This window comes from Malaclemys terrapin, chromosome 7, assembly GCF_027887155.1.
Source record: "Malaclemys terrapin pileata isolate rMalTer1 chromosome 7, rMalTer1.hap1, whole genome shotgun sequence".
Lineage (NCBI taxonomy): Eukaryota > Metazoa > Chordata > Testudines > Emydidae > Malaclemys > Malaclemys terrapin.
The window spans coordinates 55,345,040-55,364,191 of record NC_071511.1 but is presented as its reverse complement, the minus strand read 5'-3'; the positions used below and the strand labels follow the sequence as shown (position 1 = coordinate 55,364,191).

At 48.3% G+C, this 19,152-nt stretch overlaps 1 protein-coding gene across 4 annotated transcripts in view; it reads right to left on the bottom strand.

Annotated features, from left to right (window-relative positions):
• Positions 1–5,266: 5,266 nt before the first annotated feature.
• LOC128841104 (neurotrypsin-like) overlaps positions 5,267–19,152 on the bottom strand; it is a 35,018-nt gene continuing 21,132 nt past the window's right edge. For 2 of the 4 annotated variants that reach the window (XM_054035818.1, XM_054035819.1), the window contains 4 exons: positions 18,390–18,468; positions 14,639–14,761; positions 12,944–13,224; positions 5,269–10,783 (listed from right to left, as the gene is read on the bottom strand). In XM_054035818.1, the coding sequence (XP_053891793.1) occupies positions 10,476–10,783; positions 12,944–13,224; positions 14,639–14,761; positions 18,390–18,468 (791 nt within the window). In that variant the 3' untranslated portion in view covers positions 5,269–10,475. Of the gene's footprint in view, positions 10,784–11,826; positions 12,000–12,943; positions 13,225–14,638; positions 14,762–18,389; positions 18,469–19,152 lie in introns of those variants that run through there. The other 2 variants (XR_008445772.1, XM_054035820.1) reach the window with 2 other exon arrangements.

Genomic DNA, 19,152 nt, shown 5'->3' with positions numbered 1-19,152 from the left:
AACTTTCTGAGTTTTAGATGTAAGAGGTTTGATTTTGAAGTGTGAGAATAGCCTTTGCTCATTCTCAAGGGCTGCAGAGTATGCCGCTGAAAGAGCTGTTGTGTTGCATTTTGGTGGTGAATGAAGCGACACTGATCCCTTATGTTTGTAAAATGCTTTAGGGTCCAAGCTGCTCTCTCAATGTAAGATTAACAGAAAAATTCAACTGGCTTAGTCTGGCACTGATCAAAATACTGATGTAACCCTTCTGCCCCTCTGAGTTGGCAGCAACAAGGGCCGGGTTCAGTATCTAGGGGTTCCGCTTCAATAACAAAATGCAAAACCGGCTCGAGCCCCCACCCAGTGACCTGGGACAATTACATACCACCCCCCGGGCACCTCTAGGGGGCAATACTTCCCCTCTTGCAAGCACAGAGTCTGAGTGTAGCAAAAGCCTTTTAATAAAGGAGGGAAACAATGCGGCATTATGTTGGGGAAACACCACAAACAGGATTCATAACACAAACCATGAGCAAGAGACCCACCTCCAAGTAAGTTTGGCAGTGTCCTTTTCCCCTCAGGGTCTTAAGTCCAATAATGCCAAAGTCCAACAACCCCAAAGTTTCTGTCCCTGGTCAGTGCTGCACCAGAGTTCAAAAGTTTATCTGCAGAGTTTTACCCCCCCAGCCTGGGCGGAAAAGGGGGGGGCACACGGGATGTTAAGGGGCACCTTATGTGGTCCGAGGCCGACTGCCCCACCTCTCCGTGGAGTTCTGCTGCAGCCTTTACCACAAATGGCTCCGCTCTACCAGCCACGCCGCGCCACTCCTCCAGCCGCCCCCGCAAACTGCTCCGCTCTGCTCCCCGTTCCGTGGGCCGCTCCAACCATCCCACAAACTGCTCAGCGCTGCCAGCCTCTCCACTCCACCAGCCATCCCATGAACCGCTCCAGCTGCCCCTGCAAATGGCTCAGCTCTGCTCTGCACCGCTCCGCTCGCTGTTCCATGGGCCGCTCCAACCGTCCCACAAACTCCTCGGCTCTGCCAGCTGCTTAGCAAGATATCTTCAGGCTCCCCCACTGGTTAACACAGCATTCAGTGATCTCAGCTCAGCAATTTTAGCTCTTTTAGTGATTTCAGCTCTTAGCGATTTCAGCTTATAGTAGGGGAGCCCCAGTGCTGGTGCACCATTGGCCCAAAGTGAATTCAGTTCAGCAACTTCTAGCTAGACTCCTAATGGAAGCAAACTTAGCTCTGCTATTCAACACTGGAGAGAGGGGGTAGTGCAATTTGTGTTCCAGGCCCTCAAAAGGGGCCCATACCATCAGGTACACATACCTGTCCCCAACCTCTCTCAATTCACTGGGTTTTGTAACCCATGCCCCTTGTCTAGCGAGTGCTACTTAGTTACTGGTGAGTCCCTCTGTCATACAACAGTTCCACTGGCCTTGATTCACAGAATCAGGGTAACAACACTTTATTCTCCCCCCACCCCCAATAACAGAGAAACTGGGGATCCCACACCAGCCAGAGTAACCACTTTCAGTTGTTGTTGTGTCAGGCTAGGTGGGTGGGTATGCCTATGCAAACAAGATCAGCCCCTGAAGTTCTTTTCCACCCTCGCCATAATTCACCACCAGATGTCAGGGTAGAGCTTATCCTGACTCTGCTTACACTGATACTCACATGTATCCAAAAAAGAATTTGAAGAACAGCTAGCCAAAGACTCAAAAAGTAATAGCAAACATCTTTAAGTACATCAGAAGAAGGAAGCCTGCTAAACAACCAGTGGGGCCACTGGACAATCAAGATGCTAAAGGAGCACTCAAGGATGATAAGGCCATTGCGGAGAAACTAAATTAATTCTTTGCATTGGTCTGCACGGCTGAGGATGTGAGGGAGATTCCCAAACCTGAACCATTCTTTTTAGGTGACAAATCTGAGGAACTGTCCCAGATTGAGGTGTCATTAGAGGAGGTTTTGGAACAAATTGATCAACTAAACAGCAATAAGTCACCAGGACCAGATGGTATTCACCCAAGAGTTCTGAAGGAACTCAAATATGAAATTGCAGAACTACTAACTGTAGTTTGTAACCTATCATTTAAATCAGCTTCTGTACCAAATGACTAGAAGCTAGTTAATGTGATGCCAATTTTTAAAAAGGGCTCCAGAGGTGATTCCAGCAATTAACAGGCCGGTAGGCCTGACTTCTGGTTAAAACTATAATAAAGAACAAAATTGTCAGACACATAGATGAACATAATTGGTTGGGGAAGAGTCAACATGGCTTTTGTAAAGGGAAATTAGGCCTCACCAATCTGCTAGAATTCTTTGAGGGGGTCAACAAGCACGTGGACAAGGGGGATCCAGTGGATATAGTGTAGTTAGATTTTCAGAAAGCCTTTGACCAGGTCCCTCACCAAAGGCTTTTAAGCAAAGTAAGCTGTCGGGGATAAGATGGAATCTCATGGATCGGTAACTGGTTAAAAGATATGAAACAAAGGGTAGGAATAAATGGTCAGTTTTCAGAATGGAGAGAGGTAAATAGTGGTGTCCCCCAGGGGTCTGTACTGGGACCAGTCTTATTCAACATATTCATAAATGATCTGGAAAAAGGGACAAACAGTGAGGTGGCAAAATTTGCAGATGATACAAAATTACTCAAGATAGTTAAGTCCCAAGCAGACTGCGAAGAGCTACAAAAGGATCTCTCAAAACTGGGTGATTGGGCAACAAAATGGCAGATGAAATTCAATGTTGATAAATGCAAAGTAATGCACATTGGAAAACATAATCCCAACTGTACATATAAAATAATGGGGTCTAAATTAGCCGTTATCACTCAAGAAACAGATCTTGGAGTTGTGGATAGTTCTCTGAAAACATCCACTCAATGTGTAGCAGTCAAAAAAAGTGAACAGAAAGTTGGGAATCATTAAGAAAGGGATAGATAGTAAGACAGTAAATATCCTATTGCCTCTATATAAAGCCATGGTATGCCCACATCTTGAATACTGCATGCAGAGGTGGTCACCCCATCTCAAAAAAGATATATTGGAATTGGAAAAGGTTCAGAAAAGGGCAACTAAAATGATTAGGGGTATGGAACGGCTTCCGTATGAGGCAAGATTAATAAGACTGAGACTTTTCAGCTTGGAAAAGAGACGACTAAGGGGGGATATGATAGAGGTCTATAAAAATCATGACTGGTATGGAGAAAGTAGATAAAAAAGTGTTATTTACTCCTTCTCATAACACAAGAACTAGGGGGTCATCAAATGAAATTAATAGGCAGCAGGTTTAAAACAAACAAAAGGAAGTATTTTTTTCCACACAATGCAGTCAACCTGTGAAACTCATTGCCAGAGGATGTTGTGAAGGCCAAGACTATAACAGGGTTCAAAAAAGAACTAGATAAGTTAATGGAGGATAGGTCCATCAATGGCTATTAGCCAGGATCGACAGGGATGTGTCCCTAGCTTCTGTTTGCCAGAAGCTGGGAATGGGCGACGGGATGGATCACTTGATGATTACCTGTTCTGTGTATTCCCTCTGGGGCACCTGGCAGTGGCCACTGTTGGAAGACAGGGTACTGGGCTAGATGGACCTTTGGTCTGACCCAGTATGGCCATTCTTATGTTCTTATGTAGGGCTACCACCTTTGAAATGCAAAAAACCCGGCATGCCCTCCCACAAGGCAAGCCCTCGGCAACCCCAACCACAAGCCAACTCCGCAACCCCCGACCTTGAACAGCCACTGATAGTGTCTAGACAGAGAACACACATAGATAAGATTGATAACATCGCACATCTCCTCACTCTCGCGTGACTCAAACCCTCTCTCACACACACGCAGTGCACTTGTGTGTCCATGGGCAGACAGCTGCTGTATGTTCAACAGTTTTGATCTGTTATTGCTTAAACGGTGGCAGTGGGAACATGGCAGCATCTTTAGCTGGACATGAAGCTTTTACCAGTAGCTACCCCCCTGTATTGTGGTAATAATGGAAAGCTTTAGCCCATGTAAACCCCTTCCACTCCTGCCCCCCCCCCCCCCCCGGGGCAGATTAAATTATTTTTCTGGCCACTGGCAAATCCTTTAAAAAAACCAGCCAAGCCAGTCAAATACCAGCCAGGTGGTAACCCTACCCACATAGGAGAACTAACCACAAAATAACATACAATCCCACACAGTGACAGTGCAATCTGTTTATTAACATGTTTTGTGAGCTGTCATTGTTCATCCAGGTGGATGTAACACTTTTAGCACTTAACTAATTTCAGAGGTACTCCATCTAGCGCTGAGAGGAGGGGCTCAGCCCCTGGATGGTAGAAGAGGGTTATAACAAGACTAGGTTGGCTCCTCCCCAAGTGAGACATTCTCCCTGCATTTGGGGATTTAAATGTTTTGTAAACAAGTAAAAACAGAGCACGGGGGGGTGCAGTTGAGCATGTCACAATTGGACCGATTTCACAAGGAGCACCCAAGAACCTGGGAGCATTCTGTTAGTCCTGAGATTGTTCAATGCCTGTGCCCGCTCATGTATCCACCTTCTCTGACTGCAGGAGACTCTTGTGAATCTGTCAAGGTGACTCAGAAAAAAAAATCACACTGTAACCCATTGATCTTCTCAGGCCCATCCACAGAGAGAATCTCCCCCAATGCCCGCTGCATGTGAATGTAAACACGCTGCTCCACATTGTTACTGGGTCACAGCAGCTTCTTGTGCTGCAGCGGCTTAGATAGCACTTCAAATAAGCCATGCCCCCAATTTCCTTACCCATTTCTATAGCCATGTATGTAACAGCTGTTACCCTCCAATACAAGGGTAATCGGCCTCCTGCAGAGGTTAATAAACAGCTGCCTGATTAACCGTAGCAGGGAATGTAATTCATAGAGATTATCTGCACAGCATACAGCTCAAAGGGATAGACATCTAATCCAGCACCAGCTGGTCAGAGCCTGGACTGGTTTCAAGAGAGGGCTGATAAGGGCACCTGTGCAGGCATTACAGGTCAGAAAGGGAGCGAACACCAGAGCCAACCACTGACTGTGGATGGAGGTGTTGGATTCATGGAGGATTGGAACACTTTCCCTGATGACAGGCAACTGTGCAGCATGAACTACCTCTCCTTAAACAGTCAAGCTGGCATAGTTACTGCCTCCAAACTCTGTCCTAGTGGGGCATGCACTCCCATGCCAGCACCAGCTCTGTCATGCTACAATGTGAGGTTGTTTCATGCAGCATCAAAGTATAACTCCTCTTCCCATACTGCAAGCCCAGGAAATGTAGGACAGCTGCCAATCTTCCAGGACAAAACAGGTATTGTTCTACTAGGCATGGGGCAGGTAAGAAGGGGCACCTAAACCACTGGAATAAAACAGAAAAAAAACAAACTGTTTAGTCAGCCAGGGATCTTCAAGAATTCGTATCCATCACAAAAAGAGAAATAACCTATGCAGCATCGCTACCCCAAGTTTAGGATTCAACCCAGATGACTAATGCTGGTGGTGAAGCCTAACCTTCCCACAGACATATTTTTCACTCCTTTAGCCATTCCCTTCAGCACTTGTGTAAGGAGAAGCTGCTGATGGCTCCAACTTTAAAAAGGTGCTTGAAGTGCTACCGGGAATTACAGATCCATGAGCCTCCCTTCTGTACCTGATTAAACTGTTTGAAATGAACATTTAAAAACACAAATATAAACTCTTGGATGAACATCCTAGGGAAACAATGGGCACAGCTTCTGTTGTGGAAATTCCTGCCTCTCTAATCTACTAGAATTCTTTGACCATGTCCACAAGAGGGAGGATGAAGAAGAATAAGGTTGACATGGTTCAATCTTTCAAAAAGCCTTTAACAAAGTCACTAATAAGAAGCTATCAAGACAACTCATCAGTTAAGGGGTGAGAAGCTAGAGTGTTGTCATAGATTAGAAACTAGCTGATGGATAGCAAGCAGTAGGGATAAATGGTCCATTTTCAAAAAGGAAATAAAAGGTTTCCCGCCTCCCTCCATGTGCTGTTTTGGGGGCAGTGACCAGTATTTATTTAGGATATGACAAAGGAGTGAACAGCAAGATGGTAACATTTGCAAAAGGCAAAATTATGTAGATTAGTCAAGACTGAAGAAGTTTATGCGGGACTTCAAAGGGACCTAACAAAGCTAGGCGTGTGGGCAATGCGGTGGCCAATGAAACTCAATGTTGACTAATGCACATCGTCCAAGTCCATTTCCTGGGTTCTGAAAAAAGCACTGCCACTGAGGCAGAGACCTGAGCCCCACTATGACAAAAAGCTCTGCTCAAACGCAGCAGCCATCAAAACAGTGGGCAAAGTTTTAACATAGCTAAAAAGTACACTAGAAAATAAACTGATGATACAGCCTATCCTGGGGGACTGTTCAGTTCTGGTTACTAGAGCTCAAAGATCTAGCAGACACAGAAGGCATGAAGGAGACAGATAACAAAAGTTACTAGAAACATGAAAAGAACAGGAGTACTTGTGGCACCTTAGAGACTAACGTACTCCTGTTCTTTTTGAGGATACAGACTAACACGACTGCTACCCTGAAACTAGAAACATGGATAGTTTTGTATGAAGACAAACTGAAAAGACGGGGACTGTTTAGAGAAGAGGCCACCCATAAAATAATGGATGGTATAGAGAAAACAAGCACTCCTATTTACACTAATAAGTAAGAACACATGATCAGGGGCCATTCAATGAAACTGAAAGGCATACATTTTAAACCAATACAAGGAAATTACGTATTGTGTAGCATCAAAATTAATATGTGGAACGCATTGCCAGCACATTGCATTGAGGTCAAGAGCTTAGCTGAATTAAATGAAGTATTAGACATTTCCGTGGGAAGTGGGGAAAGTCACCTTAGCCAGGATTCAAAAAAAAGTTATAACCTTTTGCACTACCTCTCCTTAAACAGTCATAACCACCCCCTTCAGACATAAACTACCCACTAACTGGGTACAAGGGTCAGGCACAAGCTTCCCTAAGGGGAGGTTATTCCTAATTGCCCAGCACAGAGTTTCTTGCACCTTCCTCTGAAGCCTCTGATACTGGCTGCTCCTGGACACAGGAGACTGGACTAGACCACTGGTCTGATCCAGCCAGGCCATTCCATTACTCCCCTGTGACAAGGTACATTGACTTAATGTGGAATTATACGCCAAATTAACTAGCAAGAGAGCTGTTCTGAAACAGGCAGGTCAGGAGAATTAAGAACAGTATTTACAGACTTGACTTGTTTCTGGGTACTGGTAAGGAGCGTGGAAAATGAATGAGATGATGTACAAGTGATACCCCTTCATTCATTCTGCCCTACGTAGCATCCCAGGGACTTACTGAAGGCCTCTCACAACTTCAATGGTTACTGTGAAGACCAGGAGAAACAGCAATGTGAACGCGGTAGGCTCAAAGAGGAGACACTGGCCTGTGTCTGTTAAATGGTAACTTTTTATGTGGGTCACCTGCATCAACCCTGTCTGCCAGCTCAGCTAAATACAGAGAGTTTTGTTCCCTTCACAAGAAAAACTCTGCCTGGTGGGATTCTGGGCACAGCTGGTCAGCTCAGCAAGGCTGTAAAGGACAGGTGTCAGCAGCTAGAGAAGCAGAAACTCCACATGAGCTGAGAACAGTGTCTTTGGTCAGCCCCAAGTAAAGCCAAGCCACAGTGTGCTCCCCAGTCAGTTACTGTCACTGCTGTTATGGAAATCAGTGGCAGAATTCACTCCACTGTAAACACCAGAATTCTAGGAAATATTCACCCCCGCATTCCCTAGGGCCTCCCCTCCCTGCAACATGTCATTTAAATTGAGGGAGGAAGCAAGCTGATCTGTCTGATGGGGATTTTCTGCCAGCAGTTGCGGGACAGCAAACCCACAAGGAGTCACACACCCCATTCTACACAGGTCAGGCCTGGTGGTACAGTCACATGGTTACAGTACTGTGGATGCACTTCATATATATGGCACTGCAGACACTCAGCCCTTAACGGGGCACTGACAAATCAGATCTGACTCAAAGTCAAGTTCTGTACAAAGTCCCATCCCTCAACCAACACAGTTTAACAATCCCAGCAGAAACTTGTCTGAAACATTCTGCCACTATAGTATTCACAACCCAACCACCATGCAAACAGGGGAGAGAGTGAGAGAGAACTATTCAGTTTAATGTAAGTGGGGAAATCTGCTAGATTTTTAATCTGGTAGATTCCCTTTAAACTAAGGTCTCTCGGTGGAGCTAAGGCAAATGTGGTATACAGTTGCTGCCTATCAAACCTAAAACACGTGTCTGGAACCCCACCACTATGTGCCTTGAGGTTTACTATTGTAACATAGTGTTCGTGCACTGTAACACTAGCGACACTTGTCTTGTTAATTCACCCACTATGTGCGTAAGCCCTGTGTCAGTCACCTATTCTTGCACAGCTATTGTACACTGGTAGTATATTTACATGCAATGTGTGCAGACACCCTCCCATGCGTAATGGCAGTGGGTGCATGCATGTGAGCCCCGAAAATGCATACCCTCCAAAGTGACACTGAACCCAAAGCATGCACAGCTAGCACAAGAACCACTGGTCCCATCCTCAAGCATTACACTGAAGGCGTGGATATTTGGCACCATCTTCAACCCCTTGGTCAGGTATTATTGCTTACCATCTGTAGTTTTAATTTGTCCTCTCGCTCCTGGCTCTGCTGTGTGCAGCTAGAACTACAGGTACACTTAGAACTCCTGTCTGTCTTCATTTGCTTCCACTTACTCAAAAAGCATAAGTTGTCTCCAATAAATAAATGAAGTCCTAGGATTTTCTTACATTGGTCACCCACCCCAGGGTGGAAGAAACAGAAAACAAGGAAGAGTCTTGGTGAGTATCACAACCCATCTTTTCTCTTAAGATCACATTAATTCTATTCATAATAAGACCATAGGCCAGATCCATAGTGTGTAGCTATTTCAATACAGCTACATCAATTTATACCAACTGGCCTTCTGATTTCTGAGGGGGATGAAGAGGGTCATGCTGCAAAAACAAGCCCAGTGGATAAAGGACTGGGCTAGGCTAGGCTAGGCTGCAGGAGACATCAGTTCAAGTCCCTGGTCTGCTACGGATTTCCTATCACTAAGTCTCTGTTTTCTTTCCCCCATGGGGATTACAGGCTCTCCCTACCTCACAGGGGTAAATACACTAAAGACTGTGAGGTGCTAAGGGTATGGGGGTTTACCTCAGGTAGATAGAGGTATTGCCAAATCATGACCCAAACATTTGAGAGTGGCTTTAACAATAGATTGGGTGGGAAGTTGTTTACCTTCTGGGTTTTCAGCCTTTGGTGGTCACATTTTCAAGCTTCCCTTTGCAACCATGATGGCTAGATACTTTTGGGTTTTTTTAAATGAGGACAGACTCTCATGTGATCATCTGACTCCAGGAGCTGGAGCTTTAAGAAAAAACAACAAACATTGCCAGCTCTTGCAATTTTATCATGAGTCTCACAACACTGAGAGAATTTGGAGCATATGGGGTCAGGGGAGCACATGTGGAAGGCGGGAATCTCCTAGCAGGGATAGAGATGTTCCCAGGGACAAAAAGGGAGTGGAGCTCATATTCAAAAGAGAGCAAGTCCCTCATGGGGATATGAAAAGGGAGAAAAAAACCTCTTGAGGGGGTGGAGTGGGGGGGAAGAGGAGAACATGTGCAGCCTCCTCGTCCTGCTCCTCCCAACCCAGTCCTGCTGTCCAAGAGGTAGGGTCTGGGAAGTGGCTACAAGCAATCTGCTACAAAGATCCCTGCAGCAAAGCCTGGTGGCATTTCTCATGAATCTCATCTTCTTCTGCAGTGCCATCAAAGGACTGGTCTACACTAGAGCTTTAGATTGACTCAACTACGTTGCTCAGGGCTGTGAAAAATGCACATCCAAGTGATGTAGTTAAGCCGACCTATGTCCCTGTGTAGACAGCGCTACCGCCTCTTGGGGAGGTGGATTCCTATGGCGATGGGAGAACCCCTTCCATCAGCGTACGTAGTGTCTACACAGAAGTGGCGCAACAGTGCTGCTATAGCATTCCAAGTGTAGACAAGTCCAAAATGCGTGAACATGCAAAAGTTGTAGGTGATACTGACAGAGCCATCCCCCCATCTGGGAGCAGAGGGACATGTATGATTTTTCTACAGGATTCTGATAGCTACAGGAGCAGTCTGTCTTGCCAGCTCATATCCACTTCCCTGCTTCAGAGATTAGGGACTACGATGAGAGCAAAGACTTCCAAGAGACAGGCATAATTATTTCCCCCAGTGGTTAAGTCTCTTCTCAGTGTTCAAGGACAAAACAAGTCTCTGCCAGGTACACACAGAAGCAGCAGCCCCCGTGGAGGTAGAAGGAAGCTACAGTTTCCAAGTGTGGGCCAAAGTTTTAATTCTGTAGGGGCAAGAGGGATTAAATGATGAAGATCTCGGAGCTCAGGGACTTGCATTATAGCTTGGTCACTTTCTTGATCCAGGGCACAAACTTGCTGACCTTAGTGTAAACTCCAGGGGAGTCCTTCCGGCCACACCCATAACCCCAGGAAATGATCCCCAGAATGACCCAGTGTCCAGTTGACCTCTGACACATGAGTGGCCCACCGCTGTCACCCTGGCAGCTATCCACCCGCTTATCTTCAGAGAGGTTTCCAGCACAGATCATATGGTTAGTAAACTTGCCCCCGTAACGAGCCTCACAATCTTCTCTTGGGAGAAGGGGCACCACGCCCTGGAGCAATGTTCTTGAATAGGATTTCCCTGAAACAGAACAGAACAGCACAACTCACCACTCGGGCTATGTCTACACTACAGGCCTTACAACAACACAGCTGTACTGCTGCAGCTGCACCACTGTAAGGTCTCCCATGTAGCCGCTCCATGCAGGCGGGAGAAAGTTCTCTGGCCGGCGTAATTAAACCACACCTAACGAGCAGCTGTAGTTCTCCCGCCGATGTAGTATCTCTTGCCGACATAGTGCTGTCCTCACTAGCGCTTCTATCACTGAAACTTATGTTGGTCTCTGCTGCTCACAGCTCCAAAGGAGACCCCAGAAAAAGAGAACACAAAATGGCACTGGGCACAGAAAGAGAGTAAGAGAATCAGGGACACTGCCTTGAATTGTATCGAGAAATAAATTAGTAGCCAGTGCAGACTACTGAATACAGGTGTTCTAGGAGAGCATGCTGCCTCCATCTCAGCGCATCCATTCTGCTCAGGTTCTTATACTGCACCATGGTATCTGCCCATCCCTTCAACCATTCTATTGTCTGGGCTTCTTCCTCACAAGTCCTTTCACGTGGGAATATCCCAGCATTTGAGCCCCCGCTCCCTTGAGGCTGTTCCCATGAGCATCATCCACCTCTGACCAGGGCCGGCTCTAGGTTTTTTGCTGCCCCCTTCCACTGCACCCTCCTGCCGCCCCAGCCCTGGGTCACTGGTAACTTGCTCCCAGGGCGGGTCATTCAGTAGGAATTTTGGATGTGCACAAACACATAGAAAGGATTGGCTCCCATATGGTTACAGAACTGCAGTAAAGTGGAACAATTTTCAGCTTGTGTGATTGAAGGCTATCTGGATGCATATTATAAGAATGTCCTACATAAATGAGGAAAAGTTGAGGTGCCTTTATTATTCTTTTGTTGCATTCTTTGTTTCTATGGGGAATTTGCCAATGCAATATCACTGTCTTCCTTTTAAACAAATAAAACTAAAACTTAAAATAATAATAAATAATAATAATAATAATGAGGCAATGGCTGTTGAAAATAGCAATTCCAGTCCTAATAACCACTGAGAAGCATTTCTTGCTCAATTTATTCTACTTTTTCTACAGCAAGTTACAGTGGATCAGTATATTTGATTTGGGAGAAATGAAGTAACAGCTGCCCAAATTGAGCTTGAGCACTCCTGAATTTTGAGGGTGTTCAAATCTGGAAGGCAGATGCTGGATTCCCTTTCTGAATATTAGCTAAATCTGGAAAAGAAAAGTCAATTTCTGCTTCCATGGCTCAGAAGTGTAAATCCTCCTACATGCCTGGTACTGTATCTAAAACTGCCCAGTCTAGTAGAGCCTGCCCTCCCTTACTTTTCATTTTAAATTCTAGTGGGATCCATGTACCTGCCTTGCTAGGCTTCAGATAGAGAGGTGCAATGTCCATTTAGTCCACCCAATTCTTTCTTTGGGGGAGAGCCCAGGGCTGGGGCGGCAGAAGGTGCGAGTGCGGGGGGGTGAGGGGGAGGGAAGAGCCCAGGCTGGGGCGGCAGGAGGTGCAGGTGGGGGCCAGAGCTGGGGCAGCAGGGAGTGCGGGTGCAGGGGGAGGGAGAAGAGCCCAGGGCTGGGGCAGCAGGAGGTGTGGGTGCGGGGAGAGCCCAGGGCTGGGGCAACATGGGGTGCGGGTGCAGGTGGGGGGAGAGCCCAGGGCTGGGGCAGCAGGGGGTGTGGGTGGGGGCCAGAGCTGGGGTGGCAGGAGATGTGGGTGCGGGAAGAGCCCAGGGCTGGGGCAGCAGGGGGGTGCAGGTGGGGGCCAGAGCTGGGGCAGCAGGGGGTGTGGGGGATCCCAGGGCTGGGGCAACACAGGGGTGCAGGGGGAGCCCAGGGCTAGGGTGGGCAGGCGGCAAAAAAACTAGAGCTAGCTCTGTCCCTACCATTTACAGCAAGCTGCAGCATGAGGTTTCAGTTCCACACTCCTTCCCCCTCCCTTTCCTGTTAATTGAGGCCAAGGGAATGCTGGGAAATGTAGTTCTTTCCCTGCTCCAGGGCTGGCTCTATAGGCAGGGAGCTAACCAAGGAACTACAGCTCCCAGGGCTCCCTGTTGGTTCTCAGCTCCCATGCTGGATTTTTGTACCCCTGCAAATTTGCCGCTCCAAGCACCTGCTTGCTTTGCTGGTGCCTAAAGCCGGCCCTGCCTCTGACTCACCTGTGTCTCCCCAGCCAGAGATAATGCAGGCCTGCCTGTTAATGGCAGCCTTCTCCTTCCTGTCAGGGAGGCAGATGGGCAGGACGTGGCGATTGAAGGAGAGGCAGTGGCTACCCCTGCCCCGCATCCTGACCAGGGCGATATCATTGTCATTGCTGCTGGACCGGTAGTTCCTGTGAAGGATGATCCTCTCGACGGGAATCTCCCTCTCAAACGCCTCCCTCACGCCTGTATGGTAATCGCCTACCCGCAGCAGGTAGCGGTGCACATCAGTGCCAAACCTGGCCAGGTGACAAAGAGCCGCCTAAGAGCTCACGTGGTGACCACCTGGGGCATGAGCACTGCACTGCTGGATCCAGGGCCATGCCCCTGGCAGAAAGGCCTCAGTACCACTACAGTGCCCACAAGCGCATCAGGCAAGAGCATTGCTGTCTGGTCACTTCACAAGCTGCCTCAGAGCCAGCTCCTCCCAGTCCCCAGCAAGTCAGTGCTAAGCAGGGGACTGGTGGTTCCCATTAGCAGTGAAGGGAACATCTGTTCATGCCGCCACCAAGCACCCCAACTCTCTGTCTGACATGAACCAGGCTATGAATTATCTTCTGGACCCTCTAGATCAGTGGTTCCCAAACTTTTGAGGGTCGTGACCCCCCTTACCCATCTCCATGCCCTTCTCCCCCACACACACACACACACCGGGCTGGGAGCAGTACTGTGGCTCCAGGGGGGTGGGGGAAAGGGGGTGGGCAGTGGCCGGGATAAGGGGTCCAAGGTTGGGGCCACAGCTAGGGGTGGGTCTAGGAGCAGGGCCATGGCTTGGGGACGAGGCTGGGAGTGGGAGCGGAGCCGCAGCTGGGCTGTGGGGGCCAGCAGCCAGGCCCATGGCCAGGTGCAGCTCTGCTCCTGGCCTTGCCCCCAGCCTTGGCCCTGAGCCAGGAACAGAGCTGTGGCCAGCAGCCGAGGCTTGGGGCTGGCATGGGATTGGGGGTTGGTCCTGCTTTGAGCAGGGGGTTGGACTAGATGAAATCCTGAGGTCCCTTCCAACCCTGATATTCTATGATTCTATGGGGCCAGGAGCAGAGCTGTGCTGAGGCTGGGGATGGGGCCAGGCATGGGGCTGGCAGACGTGGCTAGGGGCAGGACCGGAGTAGAGCTGGGGGCGGGGAGGGGCTGGGTGGTGCTCCCTCCCTGCCCCTGTGGGGGCTGTCCCGGGCCCGCTGCACCACCACCCCCCGACGTTTCTCCACGTCCCCCTAGGGGTGCGCACCCCACACTTTGGGGACCTTTGCTCTAGACTGAGGCAGCAGGAACATGTGACTGGACCAAAGCCACTCCAGGCTCCTGACCACCCCAGTTTACTGTTCCTCAAACTATAGGCAGGGTACCAAAGAGCAGGTTTATTCCACGTTATAGCACTTGGAAGTTACAGGCTCATGTGCCCCACACAAATAGCTCAGTAACCCCTGGGTCATGGCTTAGCTCTCGGCTGGCCTCTCTAGCAGCAGCAGTGCTGGGAGTGCACAGAGCTCATGGCTCCTGCAACTGTTTACAGGAACAACGCTCCTCAGAGATCACATCCTCTTTGGAAGGAACTGATGCTATACGTGGAGGCAGGGCGGTGACTGAGTCAGATGGGATTATCTTCCTTGTCCCTTGCTCATCCCCCCCCCCACCAGAACTCCCCCTCCCCGCCGTTACCTTTTGAAGCAGTGCGCTGCAGTCACGACCCAGCAGCTGTGGATGAGCGTGGCGCCACACAGCAGACGAGTGTCTCTGTGAAACCCCTTTAGCCGCAGTGAGGCCTGCCATGGCCAACCACCTCTGAAAGAGAAACAGGGGAATAATGGGCAGTACGCACACAATGGCATGGTGCTGTCCTCTCCCACCCCACCCACACTGCCCCATCTCGCCTCAGCCACTTCTCATCCTCCCTTAGCGCTGCTCTTCAGTCAAGGTAACATCAGGAATCAGGAGGGAGGTAGTTAGTGAAGCTGTACTCACCACTGGGAGCACAATAAAAATCAAGGAGCGATTCCAGCCATATCACCTCCAGCTTCCTCAGCATTGCTAGTCACTGCTTTGGGGAAGACAGGAAACATGCCTGGGATCCCTGTCCTCAGCTTTGAAAGCAGAAACCAGCATTCCAAGTGACTTGCTGGGGGCAGGTAACAAGGACTGGAGTCCATGATGGACTGTCCCACAAGCACTTTGGAATATACATAAGTGGCAAAATGCAGAAAATAGAAACCAGTATTGCAATGCCTTTCAATTCACAGCTAGAGTCTGGGCATCACTGTTGCTTTAACACACATGATGTGGTGGTGGGACTGAGCATGAAGAGTCTTGAACTTCAGAAAAAGTCTCCAGGAGCCCTTAGGGAAATGGGTAATAGAACAATTGCAGCCCAAAGCTGGCAAGGAAGGACAATTGCTGGTATTTTCCAGGTTGCTTGTAGATGGAACAAAAAAATTGCCATACCAGATCTGACCAATGGTTCAACTAGTCTGGTATCCTGTCTCCAAGAGAGGCAGGCACTTGATTTGCTTGAGAAAGGTGTAAGATCCCCACCATGAACAATAGGCAATTATATGTCCAAGGCTGGATGTGGGCTTAAGTGTGGTTGCCGGAAAGAAGCAAGTCTAGGTACTCTTCAGTTCAATAGGTTATGTAGAGTTAAAGATCAGTGGGCATATTCTTATATACAAATAGTTTATCTCTGTTCCTCACATATGAAGGTGTATCCCTGGGTAATAGCATTCCTGCCAATTTGTAGCAATCATTTCTTAATTCAACTGAACATTAGAATACAGTAATATATTATTATTGCCCCATCCTTGTGATGGATGGTGCTAAGGCTAATTTCTTATATAATCCCACATAACTAACAATGATCCACCCTTGACAACTGTGACGCATGGCCAGAAAGGGTTAAACATCCTGCAAAATAAATAACCCTCAAAAGACATGTGGAGGGATAATGTTTGTGTATTTACATATGTATGAGTAGGATCAATGATGTAATCAACAGTCTCTGTCTATGCTGTATTCTGATAATTCAGAGATCAAAAGAACATCCTAGCATTTAAATGAATTGTAAACAAGGGATATCTCTGCATTCATCTCTCTTTGAGATTTATAGCAACTAATCTGTGAATGGTGGAGGAACAAGCAAGTTGCCTTATGTTAATTCTATAGCTAAGTACTGGTGATGGACCTCCTTCAAAGTCATGCTCATTACCTTCTGAATTCCAACTTGTCAAAAAGGACATGAAATTGGATAAAAGATCATTGGGTCCTGATTCTGTCATCTCAGATCTGCTTAGGTTTCATCAGGGGAAGTTTGTGTCACAAGACTGAAGTCCCAGTTAAGCTGGTACACCCTGAATATGATATTTGGACATTGGACTATAACCTATGAACTATTTCTGAAAGAACTCTTTGCAACTACAAAGCTCACCATCTATGCTATCATAGAATCATAGAATATCAGGGTTGGAAGGGACCTCAGGAGGTCATCTAGTCCAACCCCCGGCTCAAAGCAGGACCAATTCCCAACTAAATCATCCCAGCCAGGGCTTTGTCAAGCCTGATCTTAAAAACCTCTAAAGAAGGAGATTCCACCACCTCCCTAGGTAACCCATTCCAGTGCTTCACCACCCTCCTAGTGAAAAAGTTTTTCCTAATATCCAACCTAAACCTCTCCCACTGCAACTTGAGACCATTACTCCTTGTTCTGTCATCTGGTACCACTGAGAATAGTCTAGATCCATCCTCTTTGGATCCCCCTTTCAGGTAGCTGAAAGCAGCTATCAAATCCCCTATGAATCTGGACCTCAATGAATTGAACTCATGTCTGTATGTATATTGATCTTTTAACCATACTCTCTCTGTTGTTTTTTAATAAATTTTAGTTTAGTTATTAAGAAATGGCTGTAGCGTGTATATGGGTAAGATCTGAAACATTCATTAATCTGGGAAGTAATGTGTCCAATCCTTTGGGATTGTTGGAACCTTTTCTTTTATATGATGAAATAAGATTTACAGAAATTTTCATCATATTTGACGTGGGTACCTGGATGGAGGCCTGAGGCTGGATCACTTTAAGGGAACTGTGTTGTTTGGACTTCTGAGTAACCAGTAAGGTAATAAAGAAGCTGTTTTATGCTGGCTTGGTAAATCTAAGTATTGGAATATCCACCAGCTTTATGGGGATTGTCTACCCTAATTGAGTGACCATAGCTGGCCCCCACTGGGACCCTGGGCCAGGGCTGCCCGGGGGAAGGAGGGGGCAAGTGGGGCAATTTGCCCCAGGCCCCGGGCCCCGCAGGGGCCCCACGAGCCCTGGCCCGGTGGCGGTCCGGGTCTTCGGCGGCATTTCGGCGGCGGGTCCTTCAGTGCTGCCGAAGACACGGAGCGACTGAAGGGCCCCGTGCTGCCAAAATGCCGCCGAAGACCCGGACCGCTGCCGGGTGAGTACAAGCACCGCAGCTCTCCCGCTTTGCCCCAGGCCCCCTGAATCCTCTGGGCGGCCCTGCCCTGGGCACAACAACATCCCCCCACTTTTACAGATAGATACTGCAATACGGGATCACGGAGATTATTCCCCTGGTAATTTGTTCTAACTAATTGTGCGCTGATGGCAGTTTAAACATATATCAATAACACACCTTGCTCCAGGCTGCTTTCTATTAGGAGACATTGGCTGTGAGAGGCATCCGTTAAAATCTGGGCCAGATCATCAGAGACCCAGACTCATCCTGGGTGTTTTTTGGGTGGCCTGTGTATAATGAAAAGAACAGGAGTACTTGTGGCACCTTAGAGATTAACAAATTTATTTGAGCATAATCTTTTGTGGGCTACAACCCACTTCATCAGATGCTATGCCAAGCATCTGATGAAGTGGGCTGTAGCCCATGAAAGCTTATGCTCCAATAAATTTGTTAGTCTCTAAGGTGCCACAAGTACTCCTGTTCTTTTTGCTGATACAGACTAACACGGCTGCCACTCTGAAACCTGTGTATAATGAGTTAGCCCAGTGGCTCTGTTCCCAGGCAGAAAGCATTCCTGTCACTGAGAGCATTATCACAACTGGCATTAATTGCCCCTCATGATAGCCTCTGGCTGGGCCTCAGGCTGAATCTGCCATGGAGACTGAACCACTTGTACCCAAGTAGCAGGGGCAAAGCTTGCACAGCTGCAGCCCCTATCCTGTGAGTACATAGAGTTCAGTCTCCAGGGCTGCTGAGCCAGCAGCACAGAACAGAAAACAGCAGCATCCCCATTCTGGCCCACTATGGTATGTGGCTGTCCCAAGGAAACCTGCATCCTATGGGAAGAAAATAGGGTTCTCAAAAACACCATTGCCTCTTGGCATGGCCTGCCACATCCCTGCCTCCTTGCAGGCAAGCTGGTGCCAGCTCTGCTCTCCCCAGCCATCAAAGGACAGTACCTGAGGGACTTGTTTCCACCAATTATCCTTTTCTTGCGACGGTGAAGCAAGTGCATCCCACACATGCCAGATGCTGAGCCTGCACAGCAAAACCAGAACAGTTAGGCAGCTAGGGTGACCAGACAGCAAGTGTGAAAAATCGGGACAGAGGGTGGGGGGTAATAGGCACCTATATAAGAAAAAGCCCCAAATATTGGAACTGTCCCTATAAAATAGGGACATCTGGTCACCCTATAGGCAGCCCCCCCTTTGCTTAACTGACAAGCATCAACCACCACTCCCTGTTCCCTGGGGGGCCCTCATCCTCCAGGAAGTAGACTGGTCTGATTAAGAACTTTGTTGTGAAAGCCATATGTGCAGCACACTTGTTTCTGTGGGGCTGGTGAGAATGGTATTTGACCAGTACCGGGTTTACAATGGTGCCAGGCCCATGCTCAGAAGGGGCCCCAGCCCACTCCACTTGCGCTGCACTCTGACTCTGCTGTCCCTCCCTGGCGGGGAAGAGGAATAAACTCCCATCTGGCCACTAGCTCCCCTCCCCCTTGCCAACCCCCCACGGGGGCTTCTCTCTGCCCCTGGGAGATCAACAAGGTAGGAGCCGGTGTGGGGTGATGGGTGCCAGGAGCTGTGCACACTGGAGAGCAGCGTCTCCTCCCGGAGCTGGGTGTGTGGGGGGCCCCGGGCCAGAACTTCCATCCCCCTCGCAAGGCTGGACGCTCCTCCCCGCCTGCCCCAGCACCACTCAGGCTGGGGGTTGGAGTTG